The sequence below is a fragment of the Oncorhynchus masou genome, chromosome 18, assembly GCF_036934945.1.
Source record: "Oncorhynchus masou masou isolate Uvic2021 chromosome 18, UVic_Omas_1.1, whole genome shotgun sequence".
NCBI classification, from domain to species: Eukaryota; Metazoa; Chordata; class Actinopteri; order Salmoniformes; family Salmonidae; genus Oncorhynchus; species Oncorhynchus masou.
In genome coordinates this window covers 41,273,898-41,295,013 of record NC_088229.1, presented here as the reverse complement: position 1 = coordinate 41,295,013, position 21,116 = coordinate 41,273,898, and the positions used below count along the sequence as shown (strand labels likewise).

General features: G+C 42.4%; 1 protein-coding gene across 7 annotated transcripts; it reads left to right on the top strand.

Moving 5' to 3' along the window:
- The first annotated feature begins 8,743 nt into the window (after positions 1 to 8,743).
- Positions 8,744 to 20,273, top strand: LOC135504620 (glucose-6-phosphate 1-dehydrogenase-like). Of its 7 annotated transcripts, none has more exons than XM_064923346.1 (14): positions 8,774 to 8,839; positions 9,625 to 9,663; positions 10,553 to 10,674; positions 14,286 to 14,323; positions 14,422 to 14,530; positions 14,659 to 14,876; positions 15,113 to 15,271; positions 15,376 to 15,501; positions 15,617 to 15,710; positions 15,902 to 16,088; positions 17,415 to 17,650; positions 17,799 to 17,875; positions 18,458 to 18,550; positions 18,660 to 20,273. In XM_064923346.1, the coding sequence occupies exons 1-14, from the start codon at positions 8,818 to 8,820 to the stop codon at positions 18,748 to 18,750; spliced, it is 1,611 nt and encodes a 536-aa protein (XP_064779418.1). In that variant the 5' UTR covers positions 8,774 to 8,817; the 3' UTR covers positions 18,751 to 20,273. The 7 variants fall into 7 exon arrangements, with proteins under 7 accessions (XP_064779421.1, XP_064779420.1, XP_064779418.1 ...); XM_064923345.1 differs by having other exon boundaries at positions 15,110 to 15,271; XM_064923347.1 differs by lacking the exon at positions 8,774 to 8,839 and adding an exon at positions 8,872 to 9,025 and having other exon boundaries at positions 15,110 to 15,271.
- Positions 20,274 to 21,116: the final 843 nt, after the last annotated feature.

Sequence of the window (21,116 nt, the reverse complement as noted above, 5' to 3'; positions counted from 1 at the left end):
CTTACAATGGATTGTATAGGGGCATACTGAATTCTAGCTCCCAGGATACAATTCCTATGTCTTCCACAGGGTGTCAGCAGTCTATGTTCAAGGTTTCAGGCTTGTAACTTCCAAAACGAATAAGAAATATCAGTTTTAGTACCTTGACACAGTCTTGGAAATTCGTGTTTGGTCGCGCCATGAAGACAAGACGCACCTGCTAAAGTCGGTTTCCTATGGAACATACTTATTTTCCGTAATAGATATTCTAATTTGATTACATTTTAGGGTATCTGAGGAGTAAATAGAAACGTATTTTGACTTGTTGAAACAAAGTTTAGTGGTAGATTTTTGGTAGAGTCCTTTCTCAGCATGTTGAACGAGTGGATTACTCAAATCGATGGCGCCAACGAAACAGACTTTTTGGGATATAAAGAAGGATTTATCAAGCAAAACGACACTACATGTTGTAGCTGGGACGCTTTGGATGACAGATCAGAGTAAGATTTTCAAAAAGTAACAAATATTTAATCACTATTTGTGAATTTATGAAACCTGTGCCGGTGGAAAAATATTTTGATGTGGGGCACCGTCCTCAAACAATCACATGACATGATTTCGCTGTAATAGCTACTGTAAATCGGACGGTGCAGTTAGATTAACAATAATTTAAGCTTTCAACCGATATAAGACACTTGTATGTACATAAATGTTTAATATCCATAATATTTATGATTATTTATTTGAATTGCGCGCCCTCCAGCTTCACCGGAAGTTGTCCCGCTAGCGGGATGCTTAGAAGATTTATCGTGGTTCAAAAGGCACATAATAAATAGACAGCAAATGTTTCCAATACAAACTTGGTGCATAATGGGACATTTGGGTCTCTTTTCCTACAATAATGCTGTTAGACACACTGGCTTTATGTCTGTAAAGAAATCAGTGTCTTCAGACTCTGAGCACTATTATGACTGGCATGCATTCCTTTACCTGTTTTTCTTACGGTAAACATATTTGTTCCAGCTATTTATAATAAATTAATGAGGAACTTGTGTTCTGAGACATGACGTTGTAGCCTCATCCTCTGTTATGTAGAGATATGAGTGAGATGGCTCTGGACTCCAGTTCAGCATAAGGAAGTGTTAAGGTTAGTGCTTCAGAGACTCTTTATATTGTTTGATAAATGGGTGTGGTCAGAGGTGCCGTGTCAAACATGGGCTTCCAGGTCGGTGGTCCCCTGCCCCCTCCCTCAGAGCCTGGGACTAACCCCCCTGACCGAGGCTGCCTACCTGTGTTCTACACCTGGAGAGTTCCCTACAGGACCCTGAGGGCCCCGGGGCCTATTGTCAACCCTTTATGTCGGGCAGGATGACCCCTGCACTCCCCTGCACTCCATCACTCTCCTTCTTGGTCAAATAGCCCTTACAGAGCCTGGAAGTGTGTTTTGGGTCATTGTCCTGTTAAAAAACAAATGATAGTCCCACTAAGCGCAAACCAGATGGGATGGCATATCGCTGCAGAATACTGCGGTAACCATGCTTGTTTCGTGTGCCTTGAATTCTAAATAAATCACTGACAGTGTCACCAACAAAGCACCACAACATCACACCTGCTCCTCCACAGTTGTAACCACAAATGCGGAGATCATCCGTTCACCTACTCTGCGTCTCACAAAGACACGGCGGTTGGAACCAACAATCTCAAATTTAGACTCATCAGACCAAAGGACAGATTTCCACCGGTCTAATGTCTATTGCTCATGTTTCTTGGCCCAAGCAAGTCTCTTCTTCTTTTGGTGTCCTTTAGTGGTGGTTTCTTTGCAGCAATTCGACCATAAATGCCTGATTCACGCAGTCTCCTCTGAACAGTTGATGTTGAGATGTGTCTGTTACTTGAACTCTGTGAAGCATTTAAACTTAGCAAAAAAAGAAATGTCTTCTCACTATCAACTGCGTTTATTTTCAGCAAAATATTTGTATGAACATAACAAGATCCAACAACTGAGACATAAACTGAACAAGTTGCACAGACTTGTGACTAACAGAAATTTAATAATGTGTCCGTGAACAAAGGGGGGGGGGTCAAAATCAAAAGTAACAGTCAGTATCTGGTGTGGCCACCAGCTGCATTAACTTCTTAATAATAAAATGAATCACTTACCTTTGATGATCTTCGGATGTTTGCACTCACGAGACTCCCAGTTACACAATAAATGTTCCTTTTTTTCCATAAAGATTATTTTAAAATCCAAAAACCTCCCTTTGGTTGGCGCGTTATTTTCAGAAATCCACAGGCTCGAGCGGTCACGACGGGGTAGACGAAAATTCCAAATATTATCCGTAAAGTTCGTAGAAACATGTCAAACGTTTTTTATAATCAATCATCAGGTTGTTTTTACAATAAATAATCGATAATATTTCAACCGGACCGTAGCTTTTTCAATAGGAGTGAGAGAGAAAATGTCTGCTCCAAGCTGCTCACGCATGCAAAACTCTGCTGGCACCCAGCCATCCAATGACACGATGTGATCTTTCTCGCTCATTTTTCAGAATAAAAGCCTGAAACTATGTCTAAAGACTGTTCACAACATGTGGAAGCCATAGGAAAAGGAATCTGGTTGATATCCCTTTAAATGGAGGGAAGGCATGCAATGGAAAAGAGAGGTTTCACTGCACTTCCTGGTTGGATATTCCTCAGGTTTTCGCCTGCAATATCAGTTCTGTTATACTCACAGACAATATTTTGACAGTTTGGAAACTTTAGAGTGTTTTCTATCCTAATCTGACAATTATATGCATATTCTAGATTCATTTGGGTACGTTTTTCATCCAAACATCAAAATACTGCCCCCTACACTCAAGAGGTTAAGTACTGCAGTGCATCTCCTTCTCATGGACTGCATCAGATTTGCTTGTGAGATGTTACCCCACTCTTCCACCAAGACACCTGCAAGTTCCCGGACATTTCTGGGGGGAATGGACCTAGCCCTCACCCTCTGATCCAACAGGTCCCAGACTTGCTCAATAGGATTGAGATCTGGGCTCTTCGCTGGCCATGGCAGAACACTGACAGGAAATCACACACAGAACGAGCAGTATGGCTGGTGGCAATGTCATGCTGGAGGGTCATGTCAGGATGAGCATGCAGGAAGGGTACCACATGAGGGAGGAGGATGTCTTCCCTGTAACAACAAGCTTAGTCCGATGACGTTGTGACACACTGCCCCAGACCATGTCGGACCCTTCACCTCCAAATCAATCCCGCTCCAGAGTACAGGCCTCTGTGTAACACTCATTCCTTCAACGATAAACACGAATCCGACCATCACCCCTGGTGAGACAAAACCGCCTACAGGTAACAGGCCTACAAGCCCTCAGTCCAGCCTCTCTCAGCCTATTGTGGACAGTCTGAGCACTATTGGAGCGATTGTGCATTCCTGGTGTAACTCGGGCAGTTGTTGTTGCCATCCTGTACCTGTCCCGCAGGTGTGATGTTCAGATGTACCGATCCTGTGCAGGTGTTGTTACACGTGGTCTGCCACTGCAAGAACAAGCTTTTCGTATTGACTGTGTCTTAAGTAATGATGGACTGTTGTTTCTCGTTGCTTATTTGAGCTGTTCTTGCCATAATATGGACTTGGTATTTTATTAAATAGGGCTATCTTCTGTATACCACCTCTACCTTGTCATAACACAACTGATAGGCTCAAACGTATTAAGAAGGAAAGCGATTACACAAATTAACAAGGCAATTGAAATGCATTCCAGGTGACTACCTCCTGAAGATGGTTGAGATAAAAAATATATATTTTACCAGGCAAGTCAGTTAAGAACAAATTCTTATTTTACAATGACGGCCTACCTCGGCTAACCCCTCTCCTAACCCATACGATGCTCAGCCAATTGTGCACAGCCCTATGGGATTCCCGATCACGGCTAGTTGTGATACAGCCCGGAATCAAACCAGGGTCTTTAGTGACACCTCTAGCACTGAGATGCAGTGCTTTAGACCGCTAGACCACTCGGGAGCTCAAATGCCAAGAGTGTGCAAAGCTGTCATCAATGTAAAGGGTGGCTACTTTGAAGAATTTTAAATATAAAATATTTTCTGTTTTGACCTTTTTTGGTCTCTTCCATATGTGTTATTTCATAGTTCTGATGTCTTCACTATTATTCTAAAATGTAGAAAATAGTAAAAATAAAGAAAAACCCTGGAATGAGTAGGTGTCCAAACTTTGACTGGTACTGTATATCATAATAATATCATTGTTTCAGTGTCAGCAACCGTTTACAGCATCCTGCACACTGCTCCTGCCTCCCAGCTCACAAAGATACTACTGCTGAATGATTCTAGCACAGATTGTGGTACAGAAGGTGTTATAAGCCTGACTGAAAGTGGCAGACTGTCCTGGCCTTAAATAGCCTTACTGAAGAGCTCAGTGACTTTCATCGTGGCACCGTTATAGGAAGCCATCTTTCCGGCAAGTCTGCCCTGTTAGAGCTGCCCTGGTCAACTGTAAGTGCTGTCATTGTGAAGTGGAAACAACGGCTCAGCCACAAAGGGGTAGACCACACAAGTTCACAGAACGAGTGCTGAAACGCGGAGCGTGTAAACATCATCTGTCCTTGGTTGCAACACTCACTACTGAGTTCCAAACTGCCTCTGAAAGCAACCTCAGCACAAGAACTGTTCGCCGGGAGCTTCATGAAATGGGTTTTCAGCAGCCAGCAGCCACACACAAGCCTAAGATCACCATGCACAATGCCAAGTGTCCGCTGGAGTGGTGTAAAGCTCGCCGCCATTGGACTCTGGAGCATTCTCTGGAGTGATGAATCGCGCTTCACCATCTGGCAGTACGACGGAGGAATCTGGGTTTGGCGGATGTCAGGAGAACGCTACCTGCCCCAATGTATAGTGCAAACTGTAAAGTTTGGTGGATGAGGAATAATGGTCTAGGGCTGTTTTGGGGAGAGCCCTTTCCTGTTTCAGCATGGCAATGCCCCAGTGTACAAAGTGAGATCCATACAGATATGGTTTGTCGAGATCAGTGAGGAAGAACTTGACTCTCCTTGACAGAGCCCTGACCTCAACCACATCGAACACCTTTGGGATAAATTGGAACGCCGACTGCGAGCCAGGCCTAATCGCCCAACATCAGTGATCGACCTCACTAATGCTCGTGTGGCTGAATGGAAGCAAGTTTCTGCAGCAATGTTCCAACACGTCGGTGATAGCCCACAACCAGGTGCACTTAGTCGAGGTCTGGCAGGACGACTACAAGCAGATCTTCTTCCACAGGAACAAGAGGGTTGCCACCATAGCCAAAGAGGTTGGGAATGGGAATTGGGAGGTTTTGAAATTACATTGTAGTGCAAGGACAACAACCTGTACCCTCAATGTCAGCAAAACAAAGGAGTTGATTGTTGATGTCAGGAAGCGGAGGAGGGAACATGCCCGATTCATGTCAATCGGACTGCAGTAGAGAAAGTCAGTAGTTTTAAGTTCCTCTGTGTCCACAACACCGATGACTTGACATGGACCAACAACAACACCACTCTTGTCAAGAGGGTGCAAAACCACCTTAACGTCCTAAACCGGCTGAAGAAATTCCCACCCATCCAGGACATCTACTGCCAAGGGAAGTCCTGCAGCATCATCAAAAACCGCACACGCCCCAGCCACGAGCTGTTCACTCCTTTACAGTCGGAGCATGAGGTCTGACACTAACAGGCTCAAGGACAGTTTCTATCTACATATTGTCCTATAAATTGTGCCTGCCTGTATATATGCCATTTAGCAGACACTTTTATACAAAGCGACCTATGCATATATGCATGCATATATTTTACGTATGGGTGGTCCCGGAAATCGAACCCACTACTGTTACAAGCACCATGCTCTATCAATTGAGCTAAGTATTATACTTATGCTAAAATGTCTATTCTACTCAGCCATTTACTTTATGTTTGTATTTGTATATTTTATTATTTCTTGTTGTTGCATTGTCAAGAAGGACCCTGCAAGTAAGCAGTTTGTTGGACCGTATATACCATATGTATCCTGTAAAAGCCACTAGTAAAACATGAAACTTGAATAGTGTGTCCTCGCAAACCTTTTTACACATGACAATTGGGGGTCTAGGTTCTGTTCTCACACTGTTGCACATATCACTCAGCTGATTAAAGTGTGGTATTGCACTGTATCCTGCACTATTAGAAAAAAAAGGTGCTATCTAGAACCTAAAAGGGTTCATTGGCTGTCCCCATAGGAAAACCCTTTCATTAACGTCTTTGGCTCCATGCAGAACCATTTTGGTTCCAGGTAGAACTCTTTTGGGTTCCATGTAAAAAATCCTTTCCACAGAGGATTCTACATGGAACCTAGAAGATTTCTCCTATGGGGACAGCCAAAGAACCCGTTTGGAACGCTTTTTTCTAAGAGTGTGCATTATTGTTCACATAATGGACAAATTTGAGCGTTGGGCCAGTAACCGAAAGGTTTGAAACTCTAAGTTGTCAAGGTGAAAAATCTGTCGCTGTGTCCTTGAGCAAGGCACTTAAAGGGCATTTCTGCCTCTTTACAACCTCATCTTCAGCACCAAACCAGTGTCTACTTATGTGAAAACATTGCATTTCTATTATCTATGGGTAAAAAGATAAGAAAAAAGGTCCTAAAAAATGCCTTTTCACATTATATTTTTTTCTAGGAATGTGCTATTTCACATATGTTGACACTCGTACTGTGCTGGAGATAATGAAAATGACGACGAAAAGTGGTGGAATTGCCCTTTAACCCTAATTTGACTATGGCTGACCCTGTAAAAAAAAAAACTTAAAAAAAAACACATTTCACTGCAGCTATTCGGTGTACGCAACAAAAAAACAAAAATGACACAGCAATCTTTGCTTTATTTTTCTTCTTCTTCTTCGCTCAGAAGAAATATGGTAACATCTCAGAAAGCCTCAAACTTAAAGAGAAGCTAAGCTGCAAAAAGGTCACATGGTACTTGCACAAGGTCTATGTTCAATTTATTTCACTTTCATTAGAATGTGGATTGCCAGTTTTTAATTACTCATCTACTTTTTTAATCTATATTCTGCCAAAAAGCATTTTATCAGCTCAAGAACTCTGTCTCTAAGACTTGCCTGGATGTGGGAGAAAATAATAAGGGTGGGAAACCAGTTATCTTACACATGCCACAACATGGGAGGAAACCAGGTACTTTAGTATAAATCATGTACAATATACAGAGCCATGTGTGTGCAGGTTCCACATAATTGCCACAGTTTTTTCCTAACATAACATTTCTGCGTGTAGTATTTTGAGTACACATCCCACTAAGCTGTGTCTGCATGTGACCCCTGGGGCAGTGCATGTGACCCCTGGGGCAGTGCATGTGACTCCTGGGGCAGTGCTGGTTGTTACTGAACTCTCTCGCCTGTAGAAATGCGGTGGACCCTGCGCAAGTGTGGAATTTCACACCTGTACGTAAACCATGACATTCTAAACAGTCAAGAAATCTTTTCTTAGGGTTAGTTTATTTCACAATGATAATAACAATGATAATAAATACATCTCTTTTTCACTGCTCTGGAAGTCTTATTGTGGGTCTTGTACATGGGTTTGTTCCATATACAGTATTTGGAGACCATTTGGAAGTCATTTTCTCCTCTCCAGGACAAAAGGACAAAACACTGGTTGTTGTCTTATATTGCAGCACAAGAACATGAACTACTTTACAGTATATACATGCTGTTACGCAGAACTTGGCTATATTAATGCTGCACTGTTTTTTAGGAGGCAAGTGCAGAACAGAGCATTGTGGTCACTTGCAGTGCACAATAGCCTTTTATTCTGCTCAACATTGTTCTAATTATGTTGTATGTGTGTGTATATGGTGCTCTCTCCTGAAGAATCGCTCTTCCGGCAAATGCTTGACAGTAGACCGAGATAAAGTGGTGATGAATAGCTGTGACTCAGCCAGCTGAGCAATGGGATCCATGGAGGAAGGTGGACTTGGAAGGTGGACTCCCCATGATGCACTTTTTTGATTACAACACATGAATTTATGAAATATGGCACACTGCCCAGTTGGAATGAATGTTTTGTATTATTTATTTATTAAAAAGAAGAAGTTGAAAATGTTGAAGCTTTTGAAGATCTTTTGTAGAGGTTCCCAATTAGAGGAATGTGTGATCGTTTCTGTTTTGGCACTAGTGCTTTACACACTCCGAAATAACACATTTCAATTTGTGAGATTCTTTACAATTCACCATCCCAAACGACATTTGTTTGGCTTTAAGTTTTTTTGTGTACTGTGTGTCGCATATATTGTAGCTATCCTCGCTATTTGAGCTATGTTACAATTACTACCAAGTGTGTTAACCCTATTTGCGCGATGCACAGGGTGCTTTCTTTTTTCCCCACCAGCGACGCGGATTCGCTTCCATGAACCGACGTTCTCTACAATATCATGAAGAATTAAACGAAGCATAAGCATAAACATCGTTCTAATAATCCCCTCTGAAATAAAGTATTTTCAGATAATGGACTAAGGACATCTTCCATACCTGTTGACCTTTAGTACTTAGCATTTGAAGTGTTTGCCTTTTGGTATCTCTATCATGTTCGTTCATGCGGTTTAATACATGACTGTATTGATAATCCCAGTCAGTATTGGCCTCTAGTAGCCTACTACTACTGATCCACTTAATGTACATGTCAATGGGCTAGTTCTTCACTTTGATTGGTGTATTATTCTCTGAAGAGTGCACACTAGAACTCCACCCCATCCTTTTTTTTGTCTTTGGGAATGTGCAGTCACTGAAGCCATCAATAATGGGAAGTGCATCGAGCGCTGGTGAGTTTCTCTTTAAACCAATAAAATCACTGAATTCCGTTGTGTCATTTTAACAGGGAAGAAGGAAACTGCGATCGAGATGCACTGCAAGTAGCCTGGTGATTTATAGACGTGTCGGTTGGGGTTTGCGCTGTAATCGCCGCATTCTCAGTTAAAGTGAATCGTTTGAATTGGAAATGGCTGGAAGTAAGTGTTGTTTATAAAATAAAAAAAATAAAGGTATTGCTCTGCCTTGCTACGAACACATTGACAGCTAGCCGCGCGTTAACGGGTCATTTTGCTGCTGACTGCATGCTTGTCATTCTGTCAAAACAGCCACGAATATGATGCTGGGATGTTTTAGCTAACGTCTGTTTGGTGTTTTGTTGTTAAAGAAACTCGTGTCATTTCATAGTTAGATAGTTACTTTGGTGGGTAACCTAGGTCCACATCTTTTGTACAGAACGTGGCTAGTTTGCTAGCTAGCTAACCTAACGTCTCCGTGTACAGGTGCAAATTCGTCTAAATTAGCTAGCTTGGCTAGCTAAACGTACCCCGTGTTATTTGTGGTCACAGCACGGCTAGATGGGCTGAGCCCTTTTAAATACGGGATTGGGTGGAGGATTTTGCTAATAACATTAGAGTGGGTGGTGTGTTGTGACTATTTGTGTTTGCAAAGTTGAGAATGCTTATCCCGAGAGAGGTGCACATTCTGTATACTGTAGCTAGCTAGCTAATATTACATTGACCGTTTAATTATCTCTCCCTGCTCTTGTTGTGGGTCCTCTCTCTCTCCCTGACCCAAGAGAGACCCGCCGGTGGTGCCATTGCACAACAAGGACCTGGTATGATTATGATTACTAGCGCTTACAGAAATAGTGATGTAACTGTGTCGTCTTGCATGTAGATTTTGTGTATTTCTAAGTGGACTTAGTCTATTCCACTTACATATTATGTGACAAAACATCGATTTATAGCAAGGTATATTGATTTAGAAGAGGACTTAAGGTCTTTAAGATAAGAGTATTACTATTTTTGAAGGTGGCACACGTCTCGATTTCGTACCAGCCATATGAGAAAAGGTTGGCCTAAAATGGTGTAATATCTTTATGATTTGTGTTTATGGTGGTTTTATAGACTCTATAAAGGCTTGTGTTTTTAAGTGTCCTTTTCAAATAAAGTGGCATTTGTCAAAAATATTTAGGGCTAAAACTGTTGTCCTGAAACGAAAACGACAAGTGCTTCCTGAAAGTAGATCTACATTTTCCAAATATCCGTTCCTCTATGTCCAATATTACTGCCTATAGCCACACGGAGGTACAACTAAGAATGTTACAATCTATTGTTCTTTCACTTATTGGTGCCACCCTCCTCTATTTATCCCAAGGCGGTTTTGCTGAATGTCTAGAAAGTTCATTGTTTGAAAGCAGTGTTTAACTTGTTTTGTGTTTGGAAAGTGGTTGTCTGTCTGTACTCCATTGGTATGAATCATGGTCAGTCAGTTTCCAGAGCAGTGCTCTAGTCTATTTGCGTAATGTTATGATATTCAACAAATAGTTTTTACTTGAAGCCACGCCTTCAATAGGCCTACGCTATTAAACTAGATCACAGTGTACTGTATTGTTCTTGTGTGAATGTGTGTGTGTGTTCCTCCTACAGGTGTTCTCATAAATATTAGGCCAATCAATCCTGTTCTCGATAATAACTTGTCTTTTGACATTTACCTTTGCCTAGGAAAAATGAGCTCCATTCCCCTCTCTCGGTCCGAGGTGTTTGGAGAGCTGCGGAAGGAGCTGCATGAGGATGAGGAGTTCCGTCAGTCCGACGCTCACATCTTCATCATCATGGGAGCATCGGTGAGGGGGGAGGGGGATTCTTTGATAATTTGATCAGTGACCCTGCACGGTTTAGACCTTCAAAGCACTGTCAAAAATGATTTGTATTGTTACAAAAGTTGTTTGAGTAAATGGAATGATGGATGTGTGTGTGTGTTGGATGCTTACTGGAGAGAGTGACTGACCAAATAAGTGAATCCGATTGTGAACATCTAACCTTTTTGAGGACATTTATGAAATGCTCAGAAAATGTATGAGGGATTATGAAATGAAACCTGTAATGCATTCTCTAGCTAGGTTTCCATTATATTGGTGACAGATTTTCATGCGAATATTCTAAAATCTGCATAAAAACAATATGCGTTGTTTCCATAAAATGTACTTTTTGCATATAAAAGGCTGCGCGAGATGATGACGTGCACATAAAAATAAATTTAGAGGTTAAATTCCCATGTACCAAATAAATAAAGTTAGAGGTTTCCAACGCATTTTCAACTCTACTGGTTTGCTCACCGAATTGGTTTTGTTACTGTATATAGAGAATGTGCCGACTGATATTTGCACATGCGCTCTAGCCAACAGTGCTGCACTCTGTTGGCTGGAGTACATGTATAGCCTACATGATGAGGTTATTATGGACAAAAGAGCAATATTATTTTTTTATGTCATGGCAGCCGAGCATCGATTATCAGAATAAGATCCTCGATATTTATTGAAAAGGAGCATCAAGCTCATCTTGCACTTTCACCACCCTGTGAAGTTCATCACTTATTTCATCAGTAGCCTAATAAACTGCATGCTTTCCTGATGAGTTGTAGTGGGAGGACCACACAACATGTCATCGCGGGACTCCAAGCTTACTTCTATATGATGGTTGTTATATCAATGTTTGTGTGTAAAAGTGTTTCCACCAACATTTCTCGCAATATTAATTTGACCGACACAGAAATATCCCACCTTGTGTAGCGTGTTTTGTTTTGTTTTGTCGACATTTGGAAAGTTTACCGAAACATTTTCTGTTACCATCTGGCTTGTCATTACTTTTAATTTTTTTAAATAAATAATTATCCAACATGTACTTTACTCGCATAAAAGGGTCGGTTAATGAGGAAGGCCAGATTAATCCAGTGCCTTAGATTTGCCAAACTATTTACTAAATGTAGGCTACCAAACTGCAGAATCTGTTATAACTATTTTATAAACACTTTATACTAGATTTTAGGTGGACATAGAAGGAAACACATTTTGTGAGAAAGTGTGTGTTAAATTTAAAACGGAAAAGAGGTTGCACATGACTGTTTTGAGGAAGTGTCTAAATTTCATTGAGACACAACAGCGCTTGTGTAACTAAGCAACCCCAGAATCACTTGAGCTTTCTGTAGTCTGGCCTTGATACAGAGAACATATCAAGGTTCCTGATTGTTGGTTATGGTTTGGACACAGGCTGTTTGTTAGCCAATCATGGTCAACTCACAGTAATTGTTAGGCAATCATTTGGTAACGGACAGTTTGTTGGCCAATCATGGTGTAAGAACGGATCTTTTGTTGACCAATTGTTTTGAGAGCTCAGCATAATGACCAAGATACCCAGTCATTTAGAGCGAGTTTAACGAGACAGAATTTCATATTTCCCACAGCCTATAATAATTTATTCTCCTTTTAATACCTTCTAAGATTATCAATCCAGTGACTAAGTCCAGTCACTCCGAAGGTGCATTTTCTTATACTATTTCCTTCTCTAGGAATGACACCCTCTCTAGGCCTACACAGTTTATTTCCTGTTTCCTTGTTCTATGCTGACTTGTAAGATGTGCCTAGTTGCTGATAAAGTGTGGGAGAGTAGTTCTGATTTTTAATTATTCCGCCCACTTCTCTTCCATTTACTTTCTCCTGCTCTATTTACTTTTGTTTGAAAGGAGTGGAACGAGGGCTGAATAGTGCAGTGTCACTGTCTGTCAGCAGTTTCCTGTCATAGCAATAGAGGCAAGTCTGGAATCAGGATGGGGGAAGGGTAATGGTAAGGCAGAGCTGTGGTTTTTAGGAACAGTGATTGTACTACAAAAGGCTATGCATAGGCTACTGTAAAATATGCTTTGTTTCCAATGCTGCAGTCTGTCCTTGTCACTCCACAAGCACAAACCAATCACCAGCTAAACCAATCACCAGCTGGTGTTGCACGTGCACACCACCTCACTCAACATGGCCTCATTGCAGTTGCTGTGCCAATGAAAGGGTTCAGTAAATATTGCATGCTTACCTTGGTACAGGCTTGCTGGATGGTACTTTGCCTAATGGTGATGTAAGATTGTAGGCCAAATATTCATCTGTTGATACATGGCACAGGAACATGGTCACATTTCCAATTATTGAAGGTAATCTTTATGTTCACTTCACTGAAGCAATGAAAACAGCCTAGTTTCTCTCACCATGACTATCTAATAAGGCTTATGTTTCATCTCGTGACTCCAAGTTTACTTCGATATGATGGTTATTATATCAATATTTGTGAATAAACACGTTTCCACAACCATTTCTTGCATCATTAACACAGAAAGATCCCACCATGTCGAACCAAAAAAAATATCTGTCGACATTTATAAAATTGTAAGGGAACTTCCTGTTTTCATCACAGCTGTGGCGATAATCTTTTATATATTGTATGACTTAACTTGCATAAAAACTGTGGATGGAAATGTGGTAATTGAGATGGTGTGTGTGAGTCTCCTTTTGTGAAAGGGAGAGAGAGGAATATAGTGGGATCGGTGTTCATTCCTCATCATGAACGGAACAGTGAAGAGATGTTTGCCGAGTCACCCTACATTTGCATTTTTCTCTCAGCTGAGGTGGGACAGTAGGCCAGCATTTCATAGCACATCAGTTTAAAGGTGTAACTCAATGTGCCATTTTAAATGCACACTAAGCAAATGATTCAGTATTACACAGCAAACCAACACACCTCACTGGAATAGGAGACAGATAAGCTCACAAAGAACAGTCAATAAGGCCATTCGGATGAATGATTTATTTTTGAAGCATTTCCTCAAGTGACAAACATCAGATAACCCAGCATTCGCTGGAAAACATTACTGAGGGACCCGTGGAATAGTGTTGCTGAAACTCGTGAGGAATGCTTTGTTAGAATTTTTTATTTTTTGTGTGTTCCTCAGTTATTGTTCCTGTATTGATGTTTAACAGTGTAGCTCTGTCATCTATAGTTTTATTTATTTATTATTCGCTGTGGTGATAGGTAATCTCTCATTTATTCCATACCAGCTTTCGTAAGGGTTATGGCCTTCAGAATATTCTTTGGCTTTGTACTCTGACAGTTTTCCTCAGGCTGTGTCGCTGCTGCTGCCTCTCTGTAGTAAGCAGTGCTCCCAGTTGGATTACTGCTATTGTGTAAATCCTAAATAGGCCACTACAGCCTACTAGTAACTGTCCAAACTGCAACCAGCAGTAGTATCAAGTAAGGAACCCTTTTATTTATAGCCTTGTTTACTGTACTAGTAATCGCCACACTGACAGACCTTGAATGAACTGTCTTGTAGTGCCACTAGGCTATATAGGCCAGGGGCCTCTGTTTCAACTAACATTTTAGAGGTGACTAATCTCTGTTTTACAATTCTCTTTAGGGGGATCTAGCCAAAAAGAAAATCTACCCAACTCTATGGTGAGTATGTGTAGCCCAGGGCAGTTGTGAGGTGTTACGTAATAAGACTAAGACTAATTATGAGCCTTTCTCTATTCCCCCCCCCCCGTCTCACTCAGGTGGTTGTTTAGAGATGGGCTCCTTCCTGAACAGACTCACTTTGTGGGCTTTGCCCGCTCTGACCTCACAGTGGATGCCATCAAAACTGCCTGCATGCCCTATCTGAAGGTAAGAGTGTCCCATTAACACACCATCTAGCATTACACAAGGACCCACAGTTAATGCATTTGTGTTTGTGCATGTGCTAAACACCAATGACATCATATGACAACATTCCTATCTTTCTGTGGTCCCAGGTGGCAGACTCTGAGGCTGAGCGGTTGTCTGTGTTCTTCAGCCGTAACTCTTATGTCAGTGGGAAGTATGCGGATGAGAGTGCCTTCTCCAACCTCCACACCCACCTGCTGTCCCTGCCCGGGGGTGGTGAGGCCAACCGCCTCTTTTACCTGGCCCTGCCGCCCAGCATCTACCACGATGTCACCAAGAACATTAAGCACCACTGCATGAGCACCAAGTCAGTGAGCCTGTTATGTCTACTGTAGTTCTGACGGTCTGTCTCGGACTCCCTCTCCTCTGAATTCTTCTCTATTGGTAGGGACTGGGACAGGCCTGGTCATATTTAATCCACTTGCTGTGTATGTAATTGGTATTGTCTGGGAAAGGTTGGTCATGAGATGAAGGTTCCCCTCTTCTGCTGTTAAATAACCAAAACAGGCTGAACTCTCCTCCCTATCTGTGTGTGTTTAGTAGGGGCTGGAACAGGGTGATTGTGGAGAAGCCGTTTGGTCGTGACCTGCAGAGCTCTGAGGAGCTGTCCACCCACCTCTCCTCCCTGTTTACTGAGGATCAGATCTACCGCATAGACCACTACCTGGGCAAGGAGATGGTGCAGAACCTCATGGTCCTCAGGTACAGAGTTGAGAGAACATGAATAAACCTTGTCACAGACAGCTGTGTCTCTCAGCTATGTCCATGTCAATAAGTCTGAGGTTAAACGGTGGTAAATGTTCCAGGTTTGGGAACCGGATCTTTGGGCCAATCTGGAACAGGGACAGCATAGCGTGTGTGGTCCTCACCTTCAAAGAACCCTTCGGGACCCAGGGCCGAGGCGGCTACTTTGATGACTTTGGCATTATCCGGTAGGGGGAATTGCCTTAGTGCTTAATGAAATCAAAACCTCAATGAAGGCATTTATTCTCCCCATCTTCTACTAGTCCGTCTAACTTCTCACCACCAATTCCGTATTTTCTTTAGTGATGTCATGCAGAACCACTTGCTCCAGATGCTCTCTCTGGTTGCCATGGAGAAGCCGGCCTCCACCAGCTCTGATGATGTCAGGGATGAAAAGGTACAGTAACATGGGCACAACCTGGTTAAAGCCCAAAACACGTCTCTACTTGACTTTACCATTGGCTCCTTCAGAAAACTACTGATATCATCTTTATAAGTAAAAAAAACGAACAAACAACGGAATCGACAATTAGTCTTCAGACCTATCACTTCATACTTACTCTCCCTGACCACTGTCTCCCCCTGCAGGTGAAGGTGCTGAAGTGCATCGCCCCAATTACCATGTCAGATGTGGTGTTGGGGCAGTACGTGGGCGACCCAGAGGGAGAAGGGGACGCCAAGCTGGGTTACCTTGATGACCCCACTGTCCCCAAAGGCTCCACCCAGGCCACCTTTGCCACAGCTGTGCTCTACGTGCACAACGAGCGCTGGGATGGTGAGAACCTCTGCTTTCTCTCTCCATCGCATGGTGTTGCTTGTTGTGCTTTCACTGTCTGGTCAAACCAGCTCACTACTCAGTGATAACTCTTAAAGGCCCAGTGCAGTGAAAAACGGGATTATATTTTTTTGTTTTATCTGTACTGTACCAGTCAAAAGTTTGGACACACCTATTCATTCAAAGGTTTTTCTTTATTTTCACTATTTTCAACAATTTGGAATAATAGTGAAGACATCAAAACTGTGAAATAACACATATGGAATCATGTAGTAGCCAAAAGTGTTAAACAAATCTAAATATAGCTAGATTCTTCAAAGTAGCCATCCTTTGCCTTGATGACAGCTTTTCACAATCTTGGCATTCTCTCAACCAGCTTCACCTGGAATGCTTTTTCAACCGTCTTGAAGGAGTTCCCACTTGTTGGCTGTGTTTCCTTCACTCTGCGTTCCAACTCATCCCAAACCATCTCAATTGGGTTGAGGTCGGGTGATTGTGGAGGCCAGGTCATCTGATGCAGCACTCCATCACTCTCCTTCTTGGTCAAATAGCCCTTACACAGCCTGGAGGTGTTTTTGGTCATTGTCCTCTTGAAAAACAAATGATAGTCCCACTAAGCGCAAACCAGATGGGATGGCTTATTGCTGCAGAATGCTGTGGTAGCCATGCTTGTTAAGTGTGCCTTGAATTCTAAATAAAATGTCTGAGGCTGGTAACTCTTAAGAACTTATTCTCTGCAGCAGAGGTAACGCTGGGTCTTCCCTTCCTGTGGCGGTCCTCATGAGAGCCAGTTTCATCATAGCGTTTGATGGTTTTTGCGACTGCACTTAAAGAAACTTTCAAAGTTTTGAAATGCTTTACGGATTGACTGACCTTCATGTCTAAAGTAATGATGTACTGTCATTTGTCTTTGCTTATTTGAGCTGTTCTTGCCTTAATATGGACTTGGTCTTTCACCAAATAGGGCTATATTCTGTATACCAACCCTACCTTGACACAACACAACTGATTGGGTCAAACGCATTAAGAAGGAAAGAAATTCCATAAATTAACTTTTAACAAGGCACACCTGTTAATCGAAATGTGTTCCAGGTGACTACCTCATTAAGCTGGTTGAGAGAATGCCAAGAGTGCAATGCTGTCATCAAGACAAAGGATGGCTACTTTGAAGAATCTCAAATATAGTTTCATTTGTTGAACACTATTCTTTTTGGTTACTACATGATTCCATATGTGTTATTTCATAGTTTTGATGGTTGTCTTCACTATTATTGTACAATGTGGAAAATCGGACATCTTTTAAATAACTATTTGTTCATCCAAAAGGTGTTCCCTTCATCCTGCGTTGCGGCAAAGCCCTGAATGAGCGGAAAGCAGAGGTCCGGTTGCAGTTCACCGACGTCCCGGGGGACATCTTTGGCGCGCAGTGTCGTAGGAATGAGCTGGTGGTGCGCGTGCAGCCCAACGAGGCCGTCTACGCCAAGATGATGAGCAAGAAACCAGGAGTGTACTTCCACCCCGAGGAGACGGAGCTAGACCTCACCTACAAGAGCAGATACAAGGTGAGATACTGAATGAACACACACACCCAATCATTCCTAGAAAAGGGACACCCACACACACTACCTCGCCACACTCTCCCATTTTAGCAACCCATATGCAGGCACAAATGTTATTTGCTCCATTTTCACTGTAATCTTCTCTCCTCAGGATGTGAAGTTGCCAGACGCCTACGAGCGTCTCATCCTGGACGTCTTCTGCGGCAGCCAGATGCACTTTGTCAGAAGGTCAGTCCGTCTGTCTCGGAAGTTCCCTCTTTTGCCATAATGTTTTGTGTTATGTAAATAAGACCATGGACATGCATTAGGGTTGGGCCGTATCCAGGTTTCCCACCCTGTTTCTGTACCATATTATAGTATTACTGGAAGTGCACACAAGGGGGGTGCACTCCCAGGTAGGGGTGTGCAGTGTACTCGGACAAAAGGAGTATCGTAGCAGATATGTCGAATTTTCAGAATACGATTGACAAGTATTTTATATATTTTTTTGTAATTATCTCTTTCACTCAAACCGTGCGAAGCGCTGTGTGATCCGAACAACTATTGTCTAGGTCTGTCTTAAGAAAACGGGCGGGGTATCGGTTGAGCCTGCTGCAACGAATGGATTAGACCAAGCCCCCCCCCCCAAAAAAAATAAAAAAATCGGTATTGAAAATCATACCATCGGCATTTTGAAATACCCCGGTATACAGTATATCGCCCAAGCCTAACATGCATTATTCTGTCCACTACATAGTGCCATAAGGTTGCTTCTCCCTTTGGCTGCATTACTGTATGTGGTACTGTCCCTTACATTATATTTTGTCTTAGTGATGAGCTGAGGGAAGCCTGGAGGATCTTTACGCCTCTCCTTCATCAGATAGAGAACGAGAAGACTCCCCCCACACCCTACAAATATGGAAGGTAAGATTTACCAGTCACAGTGTAACAACTGACATCTCATGTCAATAGTCACATTCATTTGTCAGGGATATTGTTATTTTTGTGATGGATTTGTTCCTTTCCTTCCTAGCCGGGGTCCAACGGAAGCGGACGAGCTCTCAAAGAGGGTCGGTTTCCGTTACGAAGGAACATACAAATGGGTCAACCCCCACCGACTGTGAGAGAGGGAGAGGAAGAGGGATGGGTAGAGAAAGGAGGCAGGGTGGGGTAAATGAGTAGCGTTACGTTGCAATATGTTTGAATGTCTTCTTTGGGTCTGGTGGTTTCTACTATTGCTCTTTCCTTTCCAGACCTGTCATGGCAACCGCCAAGAAAGACTAGGAGATATGGAAAGGAAGCTATTTAATAGTATTGGAGCATAGCCTAGGTCTCAGGTACTACATTAATGCTCTGGTGTCACTTGTATCTGTCAGGTCTTAACTAGGGAGGAAGGAGGTGCTTAACCACTGGGGAAACAAGGGAAGAGCGAGTGAACACTAGCCCAATTCTGTTTCAGCTTTTACTTCTCATCATGGATTCAGAAGCTGTGGATGCGATCCGATTCTCTACCCTTCACCCAGGAGTGAGCCCTCACTTCCAACATACTCATCACACCAGTCCATCCCATAGGGGGGGTGTACAATTGCAAACCTCAGACTGGGTGAGTGGTAGAGAATAGGACTGATTCCATTGAATGTGTATATGCATGGGTTGGAGAGGTTTCCACTTTCTTCAGTACACACTTCAGGCAGAAGGGAGAGAAACAGAATTAGGCTACTCTTAGACAAAACATTCTACAGCTCTGTGATCAGCTAGTGATCATAGCTACCAAAAGACCTGGGTGTTTTTACATGGAGACTGAGAACAAAACATGGGTTAACCTGTTTTACTGGTGGGAATTACAATGAATGTCTACTATCCTCTGCTATTATCACCTGTATAAAAGGGGTACTTTGAGATTTTGGCAATGAGGCCGAAACTTGTGGATACCGTTATGTCTGTTCAGTATGAAGGAAGTTAGAGGTAGTTTCGTGAGACCCTGTTAACTACTGTAGTGTTCGCATGAATGACTGGCATGGCTTAATCTTTGAGACAAGCATATGCTACTAGCAGGATCAACCAGGTATCTGCTAGTAGATACCTATAGACTTTGTCATTGCGCTAACGCTAGTTAACATTTGCTTGCCCGACTACCTCTAACGTCCTTCATACTGGACACAAACACATGGTAGCCATGAGTCCATCTGACTCTGGGGAAGTAAAAAGTGCCTCATTGCCAAAATCCCAAAGTATCCCTTTAACAGATTAAGTTTTTTCCTATTAATGTAATCTTTTTGTTTTTCTTATGCTATTTTGGACCAAGCAAAATCATGATTGCATAATAATTGTTGCGTTGAAGTGGGTTTAAAGCATGGTGGTTGAATGCAGGGGTCAATATTTTCTGCAGGCAGTTTCCTCTCCAATTTCTTACAAAGCAAAATTGTACAAGAACTCGGCGTTAGTGTGCTTAATTCCAAGAAGAGCTGTGACTTTCATTCCTTTTTGTTTACATTTTCAGGCCTATTAAGTTACTGATGTTTGTTTAGAAACAAAGTCTGTCACAGGGTCAACATATGATGCCATCTTTATAAAGACGTACTGTATTGCTATAGACCGAACATTCATGTTATATTTCCAAACTTGCAATAAACCAGTAATTTCTTCAGTGTGCATTCTCATTTGATACAGGTATTTTGTGTTAAGGTGTGTGTGTGTGTGTGTGTGTGTGCGCACACACAACCAGTCAAGTTTGGACACCTACTCATGCCAAGGTTTCTTTTCACTTTTCTACATTGTACAATAAGTGAAGACAACAAAACTAAGAAATAACATGGAATCATGTAGTTAACAAAAGTGTTTAAACAAATATTTTGACAACTTCGACAGTGCATGTCAGAGCAAAAACCAAGCCATGAGCTTGAAGGAATTGTCAAGGCAATTCCGTAGAGCTCAATCAGACAGGATTTTGTCGAGGCACAGATCTGGGGAAGGGTACCAAAAAATGTCTGCAGCATTTGAAGGTCCCCAAGAAGTGGCATCTCTGCAACACTCCACTAATTAGGCCTTTATAGTAGAGTGGCCAGACAAGCCACTCCTCAGTAAAAAGGCACATGACAGCCCTCTTGGAGTTTGCTAAAAAGCACCTAAAGAACTCAGACCATGAGAAACAAGATTCTCTGCTCTGATGAAACCAAGATTGAACTCTTTGGCTTGAAGGCCAAGCGTCACATCTGGAGGAAACCTGGCACCATCCCTACAGTGAAGTATGGTGGTGGCAGCATCATGCTGTGGGGATGTTTTTCAGCGGCAAGGACTGGGAGACTAGTCAGGATCAAGGGAAAGATGAACGAAGCAAAGTATAGAGAGATCCTTGATAAACCTGATCTGGAGGTTCACCTTCCAACAGGACAACGGCCCTAAGCACACAGCCAAGACAATGCAGGAGTGGCGTCGGAACAAGTCTCTGAGCCCGGACTTATACCCGATCGAACATCTCTGGAGACCTGAA